This window comes from Xenopus tropicalis, chromosome 1 (genome assembly GCF_000004195.4).
Source record: "Xenopus tropicalis strain Nigerian chromosome 1, UCB_Xtro_10.0, whole genome shotgun sequence".
Taxonomy (NCBI): Eukaryota; Metazoa; Chordata; class Amphibia; order Anura; family Pipidae; genus Xenopus; species Xenopus tropicalis.
In genome coordinates this window covers 215,960,132-215,972,249 of record NC_030677.2, presented here as the reverse complement: position 1 = coordinate 215,972,249, position 12,118 = coordinate 215,960,132, and the positions used below count along the sequence as shown (strand labels likewise).

Below are 12,118 nucleotides of genomic sequence, written 5' to 3'. Positions count from 1 at the left end.
GGAAGCACGGAAGGAAGGAAGAAAGGAAGGAAAGGAAGGAAGGAAGGAAGGAAGGAGAGAAAGGAAGGAAGAAAGAAAGGAAGGAGAGAAAGGAAGGAAGAAAGAAAGGAAGGAGAGAAAGGATGGAAGAAAGAAAGGAAGGAAGGAATGAGAAAAAGGAAGGAAGGAGAGAAAGGAAGGAAGGAACAAAGGAGAGAAAGAAAGGAAGGAAGGAACAAAGGAGAGAAAGGAAGGAAGAAAGGAAGGAGAGAAAGGAAGGAAGAAAGAAAGGAAGGAGAGAAAGGATGGAAGAAAGAAAGGAAGGAAGGAAGGAAGGAATGAGAAAAAGGAAGGAAGGAACAAAGGAGAGAAAGGAAGGAAGGAACAAAGGAGAGAAAGGAATGAAGGACGAAGGAAGGAAGGAAGGAGAGAAAGGAAGGAAGGAACAAAGGAGAGAAAGAAAGGAAGGAAGGAACAAAGGAGAGAAAGGAAGGAAGAAAGGAAGGAAGGAGAGAAAGGAAGGAAGAAAGAAAGGAAGGAGAGAAAGGATGGAAGAAAGAAAGGAAGGAAGGAATGAGAAAAAGGAAGGAAGGAGAGAAAGGAAGGAAGGAACAAAGGAGAGAAAGAAAGGAAGGAAGGAACAAAGGAGAGAAAGGAAGGAAGAAAGGAAGGAGAGAAAGGAAGGAAGAAAGAAAGGAAGGAGAGAAAGGATGGAAGAAAGAAAGGAAGGAAGGAAGGAAGGAATGAGAAAAAGGAAGGAAGGAACAAAGGAGAGAAAGGAAGGAAGGAACAAAGGAGAGAAAGGAATGAAGGACGAAGGAAGGAAGGAAGGAGAGAAAGGAAGGAAGGAACAAAGGAGAGAAAGAAAGGAAGGAAGGAACAAAGGAGAGAAAGGAAGGAAGAAAGGAAGGAAGGAGAGAAAGGAAGGAAGAAAGAAAGGAAGGAGAGAAAGGATGGAAGAAAGAAAGGAAGGAAGGAAGGAAGGAAGGAATGAGAAAAAGGAAGGAAGGAACAAAGGAGAGAAAGGAAGGAAGGAACAAAGGAGAGAAAGGAATGAAGGACGAAGGAAGGAAGGAAGGAGAGAAAGGAAGGAAGGAACAAAGGAGAGAAAGAAAGGAAGGAAGGAACAAAGGAGAGAAAGGAAGGAGAGAAAGGAAGGAAAGAAGGAAGAAGAGAAAGGAACAAAGGAGAGAAAGGAAAAAAAGAACAAAGGAGAGAAAGGAAGGAAGGAACAAAGGAGAGAAAGGAAGGAAGGAACAAAGGAGAGAAAGGAAGGAAGGAACAAAGGAGAGAAAGGAAGGAAGGACGAAGGAAGGAAGGAAGGAACAAAGGAGAGAAAGAAAGGAAGGAAGGAACAAAGGAGAGAAAGGAAGGAAGAAAGGAAGGAAGGAGAGAAAGGAAGGAAGAAAGAAAGGAAGGAGAGAAAGGATGGAAGAAAGAAAGGAAGGAAGGAAGGAAGGAATGAGAAAAAGGAAGGAAGGAACAAAGGAGAGAAAGGAAGGAAGGAACAAAGGAGAGAAAGGAATGAAGGACGAAGGAAGGAAGGAAGGAGAGAAAGGAAGGAAGGAACAAAGGAGAGAAAGAAAGGAAGGAAGGAACAAAGGAGAGAAAGGAAGGAGAGAAAGGAAGGAAAGAAGGAAGAAGAGAAAGGAACAAAGGAGAGAAAGGAAAAAAAGAACAAAGGAGAGAAAGGAAGGAAGGAACAAAGGAGAGAAAGGAAGGAAGGAACAAAGGAGAGAAAGGAAGGAAGGAACAAAGGAGAGAAAGGAAGGAAGGACGAAGGAAGGAAGGAAGGAACAAAGGAGAGAAAGGAAGGAAGGAAGGAGAGAAAGGAAGGAAGGAACAAAGGAGAGAAAGAAAGGAAGGAAGGAACAAAGGAGAGAAAGGAAGGAAGAAAGGAAGGAAGGAAGGAGAGAAAGGAAGGAAGAAAGAAAGGAAGGAGAGAAAGGATGGAAGAAAGAAAGGAAGGAAGGAAGGAAGGAATGAGAAAAAGGAAGGAAGGAACAAAGGAGAGAAAGGAAGGAAGGAACAAAGGAGAGAAAGGAATGAAGGACGAAGGAAGGAAGGAAGGAAGGAGAGAAAGGAAGGAAGGAACAAAGGAGAGAAAGAAAGGAAGGAAGGAACAAAGGAGAGAAAGGAAGGAGAGAAAGGAAGGAAAGAAGGAAGAAGAGAAAGGAACAAAGGAGAGAAAGGAAAAAAAGAACAAAGGAGAGAAAGGAAGGAAGGAACAAAGGAGAGAAAGGAAGGAACAAAGGAGAGAAAGGAAGGAAGGAACAAAGGAGAGAAAGGAAGGAAGGACGAAGGAAGGAAGGAAGGAAGGAACAAAGGAGAGAAAGGAAGGAAGGACGAAGGAAGGAAGGAAGGAGAGAAAGGAAGGAAGGAACAAAGGAGAGAAAGGAAGAAAAGAACAAAGGAGAGAAAGGACGGAAGGAACAAAGGAGAGAAAGGAAGGAAGGAACAAAGGAGAGAAAGGAAGGAAGGACGAAGGAAGGAATGAAGAAAGGAAGGAAGGAGAGAAAGGAAGGAAGGAACAAATGAGAGAAAAGAAGGAAGGAGAGAAAGGAAAGAACGAAAGAGAGAAAGGAAGAAAGGAAAGGAAGGAAGGAACAAAGGAGAGAAAGGAAGGAAGGAACAAAGGAGAGAAAGGAAGGAAGGACGAAGGAAGGAAGGAGAGAAAGGAAGGAAGGAACAAAGGAGAGAAAGGAAGGAAGGAGAGAAAGAAAGATAGGAAGGAAGGAAGAAGAGAAAGGAAGGAAGGAACAAAGGTGAGAAAGGAAGGAAGGAAGGAAGGAGAGAAAGGAAGGAAGGAAGGAGGGAAAGAAAGATGGAAGGAAGGAAGGAAGGAAGGAGAAAAGGAAAGATAGGAAGGAAGGAGAGAAAGGAAGGAAGGAAGGAAGGAAGGAGAGAAAGGAAGGAAGGAAGGAACAAAGGAGAGAAAGGAAGGACGAAGGAAGGAAGGAGAGAAAGAAAGATGGAAGGAAGGAAGGAAGGAGAGAAAGAAAGGAACAAAGGAGAGAAAGAAAGGAACAAAGGAGAGAAAGGAAGGAAGTAGGGAGGGAAGGAAGGAAGGAACAAAGGAGAGAAAGGAAGGAAGTAGGGAGGGAAGGAAGGAGTGATGGTGTGAGAATTAGAGGGAAAGAAAGAGAAAGGATAGTGAGAGGGAAGGAATGGAGAATAGAGGAGCAGACGGAAGGGAAGGGGGAGAGGGAAGGAATGGAGAATAGGGGAGCAGACAGGAGGGAAGGGGGAGAGGGAAGGAGCAGACAGGTTTATAGAGAGAAGAAGGGAAATGAGAAATACAGAAATGGAGGAGTTGGCCGAGAATTTAAAGGGAACAATAGATGAAAACCAGAAATAGAAATGTGAGTGAGAGGCCGGAGAGCGGGGGGGGGGGAGGGGGGGGGAAAGGGGAAGTTAAGAGAAGAGGAAGTTAAGGAGTCAGTGAGGGTAACAGTATTAACCGTCCAACCAGAGGGAGAGACAGAAACACGGGGGGGGGGGGGGGAAGAAGAGGGGGTGGGGGAGGAAACAAAATGAGGGGAGAGAGCGGCACAAGGGGGGGGAAGGGAGAGAAGAGACACGTTAGTAAATACTGCACACATGACAAGGCACCTCTCTGTATTTACAATCCCCCCAGAGACCCCAATACAGCCAGAGACCCCAATACAGACAAACAGACACCCCAATACAGCCAGAGACCCCAATACAGACAGAGATCCCAATACAGACAAACAGACACCCCAATACAGCCAGAGACCCCAATACAGCCAGAGACCCCAATACAGACAGAGACCCCAATACAGACAAACAGAGACCCCCCATGTGTGTGTCCCCCTGTGTGTGAGTGCATGGGGGGGGGCACATATACATATAATATACTGATATACAGGATTTCCCACACGTTATTGTGCTGCTATAAAGTTTTACAGAGCGCCCCCATCAGGCCAATAAAAAAGCCTAATTAAGCATGCGTATGCTTTTAGCCAATCAGCTTGTACAGTCCAACCTGCAGCAACACAAGGAAACCAAACTCCCAGAAGCTGCAGAGGGAGGTGCGGACCCCCCGTATAGGAGAATGTGGGGGGATCACTACTATAAGAAATATATATAATGGGAGAGACTCTCGTGTCCAATGAACCCCAACTCCAAGTAGAGAGAGAGAAGCCCCTCCCTGTGCGGCTATTTGTTCTGCTCCCCTGGGTTCCGCTGTGTTATCGACCCCCCAACCTATAGGAAGGGCCCCCTACAAATATATATATATTGGGGTTCAGTTAACTCCATCTGCTCCCACACTGGGGGTTCTGTTCCAATGTGGGTAAATGCCCAACGTGCCCTGTTTGCAGCTTCTGATTGAGCCCCAATTGGCCGATGAGCCAGAGGGTTAAGTGACGGAGCTGCTGGGGGGCCACAGAGATGAGCCAATCACGGAGTCGCCTCTGATAAGGACAGGCCTGTCCGGCCAATATATGGGGGTACAGGGGGCCTATGGGTGCCACTCTGAGTCGCCATGACTACCAGTGATACTCGCCCCCCCAGATTATCACTCAACATTTGGCCCCTCCCTCCCGGTGCTGCTGTGCTTTAAGACGCCGCCCCATTTACCAAGGAACTTTCTGTTTTTCCATAGAACATTCCCCCCCCCCCCGGGGGCAGTTTGTTATTAAGGCTGCAACTCGCGTCACTTTGTTGTTTATTATGAGACCCCCCCCCCCCGGCGCTGGGTTTATGGTTAACCCCCCGTGTACCCCGGTGGCACAGTGCTGACCCGGCGGGTACAAAGGTGGCTCTGGCACGCTGGGGGTTAATAAAGGCTGCTTTGTTGTTGTTGTCGGATAAATCCGTGGGGGTGATTAAGAAATCAGTTTATTAGATTACATCGCGCCGGGGGGGATTATGGGAAGAGCTAATGACTTAATGCCCCAACGCTCCAGATCCTCTTACCCCAGTGACCATAAGGAGGGCGAGTCTCAAAGTGACCCCCCGGCGCCGGGAACACAATGGCCCAGATTTATCCCGGGAACAGAATCCCATCCATTTCTTAGAACTCAGATAAATTTAGCGCTGGGTTCAGAGGCTTCTGTATGTGGGGGGCAGACTATTTGCCCCGGAGGGCACCTCTGGCATTGCCCCATTGCCCTGATACCCGCACGTGCCAGCCCAAAACTGGTACCGGCCGGAGCTGTGTCAGCCCAGGGCAAGAGGGGGTAGTATTGTGCCCCCCGGCACCCCCGGGGGGAAGGCAAATGCCATAGTCTGTTATATATTAAAGGCAAAGTAAGCCTATTCATTGCCCCATTCCCTGCATTCCCCACAGCACCCACGGGGTTAACTAGATGGTTTCATCAAACCCAACAATCCGACCAATAAGAAATCATTTCCCCTTTAGCAATAACTCCTGTGTGAACCCCAACTCCCCTCCCGACACCCCACTGCACCCCAACCTGCTCATCTGGGGGATTCAGCTACGAAATACCCCTGTACTAAGGGTTAATCCTACTGCGCCGGCGAAATACCGGATTGTTATTCATAGTATTAATAATAGTGATAGTGATAATAATAATAATGATAATAACAACAATAATAATAATAACAATAAATAATAACAATAATAACAATAATAGTGATAATAATGATAACGATAATAGCAATAGTGATGATAATAATAATAATAGTAATAATAACTATAGTAGTGATAATAATACTAATATTAACGTTAATGGTGCTGATAATAATAATAATAACAATGATAATAATGAATGTGAGAAAAATAAAACAGATCATTACAAATAGTAAGAACAATAAAACTAATGACTATAAATAACACTAATAAATAATAAGGCTAATAGGGATAAGGATCAGAGTGGGGGGCAGAGTGGGGGGCAGAGCGGGGGGGGCAGAGCGGGGGGCAGAGCGGGGGGCAGAGCCGGGGGGCAGAGCCAGTGGGGCAGAGTGGGGGGGCAGAGTTGGGGGCAGAGTGGGGGGCAGAGCCGGGGGGCAGAGTGGGGGGCAGAGTGGGGGGCAGAGCTGGGAGGCAGAGCCGGGGGGCAGAGCGGGGGGGCAGAGCGGGGGGGCAGAGTGGGGGGGGCAGAGTGGGGGGGGCAGAGCAGGGAGGGCAGAGCCGGGGCAGAGCGGGGGGGGCAGAGCCGGGGGGCAGAGCAGGGAGGGCAGAGCCGGGGGGCAGAAGCAGGGGGGCAGAGCGGGGGGGGCAGAGCGGGGAGGGCAGAGCCGGGGGCAGAGCAGGGGGCAGAGCGGGGGGGCAGAGCGGGGAGGGCAGAGCCGGGGGCAGAGCAGGGAGGGCAGAGCCGGGGGGGCAGAGCGGGGGGGGCAGAGCCGGGGGCAGAGCAAGGAGGGCAGAGCCGGGGGGCAGAGCGAGAGCAGGGAAACCCTCCAGCCCAGCGACTCTCACCCTGGGGGGTCGGGCCCTTTGGGGAAACACACATTTCCCATGGTCTTAAGGGTTAATGTTATGGTTGGGGGTCATCCCAACATGAGGGGCATTAGGGAGGCTGGGAACCCCTGAACTAGACTTTACCCAAAAAGATCTGGGTGCAAAGTGAAGGGAATTGCCCCCCCGTTTCTGTTCCTGATGTGCAGCCCCCCGGGCTGGGGGTCCCTGGCCAATCACAGATTATATGAAGGGGTTATTATTGCACATTGCCCGTGTGTAGAGTGTCAGCTCCTAGGGCCCTCTGAGGTGGGGGGAATTTATTTGTGCTTAGTGCACGCCACCCGGAATATTAATTGCCCCAGATTAACCCCCAACGGTGGCATTTATTCCCCTGAGGAAGCAGTAAGGATATTATCCCCTTATTGCCCCCGCCAGCAAACACTGGGGGTCTCACAGGGAAGGGTCCAACTCCCGCACAGGGGCAGATTTCTACAGATCCACTGAGTGTAGCTGCACCTGCCCTGGGGCACCCCGAGGGGCCACAGATCTTAAAGGGACAGTAGCAGCTAGTAGATTTGTGGGTGCCATTGGGTCTCACACGTGAGAATAGAGTACACCTACCTGCACTCACTCACCTACTCACCCACCCACTCACTCACTAACCCAGGACTCACTCACTGACCCACCCACTCACTCACTGACCCAGGACTCACTCACTGACCCACCCACTCACTCACTGACCCACCCACTCACTCACAGTACCGACCCTATCCCTACAGTACCGACCCTATCCCTACAGTACCGACCCTATCCCTACAGTACCGACCCTATCCCTACAGTACCGACCCTATCCCTACAGTACCGACCCTATCCCTACAGTACCGACCCTATCCCTACAGTACTGACCCTATCCCTACAGTACCGACCCGGGGCTATCCCTACAGTACCGACCCCGGTCCCTACAGTACCGACCCTATCCCTACAGTACCGACCCTATCCCTACAGTACCGACCCTATCCCTACAGTACCGACCCTATCCCTACAGTACCGACCCTATCCCTACAGTATCGACCCGGGGCTATCCCTACAGTACCGACCCGGTCCCTACAGTACCGACCCTATCCCTACAGTACCGACCCTATCCCTACAGTACCGACCCTATCCCTACCAGTACCGACCCTATCCCTACAGTACCGACCCTATCCCTACAGTACCGACCCGGTCCCTACAGTACCGACCCTATCCCTACAGTACCGACCCTATCCCTACAGTACCGACCCGGGGCTATCCCGTACCGACCCTATCCCTACAGTACTGACCCTATCCCTACAGTACCGACCCTATCCCTACAGTATCGACCCGGGGCTATCCCTACAGTCCGACCCGGTCCCTACAGTACCGACCCTATCCCTACAGTACAGACCCTCTCCCTACAGTACCGACCCGGTCCCTACAGTACAGACCCTATCCCTACAGTACAGACCCTCTCCCTACAGTACCGACACTGTCCCTACAGTACCGACCCTATCCCTACAGTACCGACCCTATCCCTACAGTACCGACCCTATCCCTACAGTACCGACCCTATCCCTACAGTACCGACCCTATCCTACAGTACCGACCCTGTCCCTACAGTAACCCTCGACGACCGGATCCCTACAGTACCGACCCTATCCCTACAGTACCGACCCTATCCCTACAGTACCGACCCTATCCCTACAGTACCGACCCTATCCCTACAGTACCGACCCTATCCCTACAGTACCGACCCTATCCCTACAGTACCGACCCTTCCCTACAGTACCGACCCTGTCCCTACAGTACCGACCCTGTCCCTACAGTACCGACCCTGTCCCTACAGTACCGACCCTGTCCCTACAGTACCGACCCTGTCCCTACAGTACCGACCCTGTCCCTACAGTACCGACCCTATCCCTACAGTACCGACCCTATCCCTACAGTACCGACCCTATCCCTACAGTACCGACCCTATCCCTACAGTACCGACCCTATCCCTACAGTACCGACCCGGGGCTATCCCTACAGTACCGACCCTATCCCTACAGTACCGACCCGGGGCTATCCCTACAGTACCGACCCTATCCCTACAGTACCGACCCGGGGCTATCCCTACAGTACCGACCCTATCCCTACAGTACCGACCCGGGCTATCCCTACAGTACCGACCCTATCCCTACAGTACCGACCCTATCCCTACAGTACCGACCCTATCCCTACAGTACCGACCCTATCCCTACAGTACCGACCCTATCCCTACAGTACCGACCCTGTCCCTACAGTACCGACCCTGTCCTACAGTACCGACCCGGTCCCTACAGTACCGACCCTATCCCTACAGTACCGACCCTATCCCTACAGTACCGACCCGGGGCTATCCCTACAGTACCGACCCTATCCCTACAGTACCGACCGGTCCCTACAGTACCGACCTATCCCTACAGTACAGACCCTCTCCCTACAGTACCGACCCGGTCCCTACAGTACAGACCCTATCCTACAGTACCGACCCTGTCCCTACAGTACCGACACTGTCCCTACAGTACCGACCATCCCTACAGTACCGACCCTATCCCTACAGTACCGACCCTATCCCTAACAGTACCGACCCTATCCCTACAGTACCGACCCTGTCCCTACAGTACCGACCCGGTCCCTACAGTACCGACAGTACCGACCCTATCCCTACAAGACCCTATCCCTACAGTACCGACCCCCCCCCCCTATCCCTACAGTACCGACCCTATCCCTACAGTACCGACCCGCTATCCCTACAGTACCGACCCTATCCCTACAGTACCGACCCTATCCCTACAGTACCGACCGGGCTATCCCTACAGTACCGACCGGGGCTATCCCTACAGTACCGACCCTATCCCTACAGTACCGACCCTATCCCTACAGTACTGACCCTATCCCTACAGTACCGACCCGGGGCTATCCCTACAGTACCGACCCTATCCCTACAGTACCGACCCAGTCCCTACAGTACCGACCCTATCCCTACAGTACCGACCCTATCCCTACAGTACCGACCCGGGGCTATCCCTACAGTACCGACCATCCTACAGTACCGACCCTATCCCTACAGTACCGACCCTATCCCTACAGTACCGACCCTATCCCTACAGTACCGACCCTATCCCTACAGTACCGACCCGGGGGCTATCCCTACAGTACCGACCCTCTCCCTACAGTACCGACCCTATCCCTACAGAACACCCTGTGTGAGGAGAGGAACTGGCACCTCCATTCATTGGATCCACAGAAAGACTCCCTGCACTACATACAGTGCCAGTGGTGAGGGTGCAGGGCAGTGCCAGTGGTGAGGGTGCAGGGCAGGGCAGTGCCAGTGGTGAGGGTGCAGGGCAGTGCCAGTGCTGAGGGTGCAGGCAGGCAGTGCCAGTGCTGAGGGTGCAGGGCAGTGCAATTGCTGAGGGTGCAGGGCAGGGCAGTGCCAGTGGTGAGGGTGCAGGGCAGGGCAGTGCCAGTGCTGAGGGTGCAGGGCAGGGCAGTGCCAGGGGTGAGGGTGCAGGGCAGTGCCAGTGCTGAGGGTGCAGGGCAGTGCTGAGGGTGCAGGGCAGGGCAGTGCCAGTGCTGAGGGTGCCAGTAGAGGGATAAAGGGGGCAAAGTGAAAGGAACAAAGTGTATTTGGAGCCCAAGGAACAGGCGGATTGGCAGTGCCAGCGTGCCCCTCTCCCCTCAGCACAAAACTCACTCTCAATAATGGTACCGACACCAACTGGGTCACTGACCTACTGTCCCTATAACCCCCGGACTGACCCCCGACCCCAATGGCACCCACCCCGGGGGAACAGCAACTGTTACTACTACTAACGGCAATAATACAATTAGTGATACCCGTGGGGTTTAGGGGAGTGTTTGTCATTAGTAACAGAGTAACGTAGGGTGCTAATAGCACTAATACTATTAATAATAATAATGCCACTAACAGTTGCCCCAGTAAGTGCAGTTGCCCCAGTAAGTGCAGTTGCCCCAGTAAGTGCAGTAGCCCCAGTAAGTGCAGTTGCCCCAGTAAGTGCAGTAGCCCCAGTAAGTGCAGTTGCCCCAGGAAGTGCAGTTGCCCCAGTAAGTGCAGTAGCCCCAGTAAGTGCAGTTGCCCCAGTAAGTGCAGTAGCCCCAGTAAGTGCAGTAGCCCCAGTAAGTGCAGTTGCCCCAGGAAGTGCAGTTGCCCCAGGAAGTGCAGTAGCCCCAGTAAGTGCAGTTGCCCCAGTAAGTGCAGTAGCCCCAGTAAGTGCAGTTGCCCCAGTAAGTGCAGTTGCCCCATTAGTAGCAGAAAGTGCCGGAATGAGAGGCGAAGCCCCGTTATCCCAGTGGGAGGGAAGGGGGTTCCCAAGAGAAGTAGTAGAAGTATTGGGGGGGGGCCGTGGGGGCAGAAGGGCACTTACCAGGGCAGATTTGCTGGCCACACCGGCGTTCTCTGCCATCCCGTTGCCCTGGGGGGGGGGGTCGGTGCCGGGTCGGGGCAAGTAGATTAAATGTCCGGGTTCCGTTTATAAATCCAACATAGAGACGCACCGGGCCGCCCCCCGGCTCCGCATTCTCCCTGCCCAGGGCTCCGCACCCCTCTTCCTCCTTCCCGGGGCTCCGCACCCCCTCTTCCTCCTTCCCGGGGCTCCGCACCCCCTCTTCCTCCTTCCCGGGGCTCCGCACCCCTCTTCCTCCTTCCCGGGGCTCCGCACCCCCTCTTCCTCCTTCCCGGGGCTCCGACCCCCTCTTCCTCCTTCCCGGGGCTCCGCACCCCCTCTTCCTCCTTCCCGGGGCTCCGCACCCCTCTTCCTCCTTCCCGGGGCTCCGCACCCCCTCTTCCTCCTTCCCGGGGCTCCGCACCCCCTGCTCCTCCTTCCCGGGGCTCCGCACCCCCTGCTGTTCCTTCCCAGGGCTCCGCACCCCCTGCTGTTCCTTCCCAGGGTCCCCCCTTGGCTGCCCGGGCCCCGCAGCGCTGATTTCCCGGTGTTTCGGCAACAAGTGCGAATCTCCGGAGTCAGAACCCGAGTGCGATCCCAGCGCTCCGACTCCTGTCAGCCCCCGGCGTGTCAGTCAGATAGGGGGCGGGGCCTGTGTCACTCACACTCACTGTATGCACCCACCCACTCACACTCACTGTATGCACCCACCCACTCACACTCACTGTATGCACCCACCCACTCACACTCACTGTATGCACCCACCCACTCACACTCACTGTATGCACCCACCCACTCACACTCACTGTATGCACCCACCCACTCACACTCACTGTATGCACCCACCCCACTCACACTCACTGTATGCACCCACCCACTCACACTCACTGTATGCACCCACCCACTCACACTCACTGTATGCACCCACCCACTCACACTCACTGTATGCACCCACCCACTCAACACTCACTGTATGCAACCCACCCCACTCACACTCACTGTATGCACCCACTCACACTCACTGTATGCACCCACCCACTCACACTCACTGTATGCACCCACCCACTCACACTCAACTGTATGCACCCACCCACTCACACTCATGTATGCACCCACCCCACTCACACTCACTGTATGCACCCACCCACTCACACTCACTGTATGCACCCACCCACTCACACTCACTGTATGCACCCACCCCACTCACACTCACTGTATGCACCCACCCACCCACTCACACTCACTGTATGCACCCACCACTCACACTCACTGTATGCACCCACCCACTCACACTCACTGTATGCAC

The 12,118-nt window shown here is 53.2% G+C and overlaps 1 protein-coding gene across 2 annotated transcripts in view; it reads right to left on the bottom strand.

Annotated features, from left to right (window-relative positions):
• The window catches only part of arid3c (AT-rich interaction domain 3C), an 83,394-nt gene extending 72,299 nt beyond the window's left edge, over positions 1-11,095 (bottom strand). The window contains exon 1 of one of the 2 annotated variants that reach the window (XM_031895040.1): positions 10,795-11,095. In XM_031895040.1, the coding sequence (XP_031750900.1) occupies positions 10,795-10,833 (39 nt within the window). In that variant the 5' untranslated portion in view covers positions 10,834-11,095. The remainder of the gene's footprint in view (positions 1-10,794) is intronic. The other variant, XM_031895039.1, reaches the window with a different exon arrangement.
• Between the last annotated feature and the right edge of the window lie 1,023 nt (positions 11,096-12,118).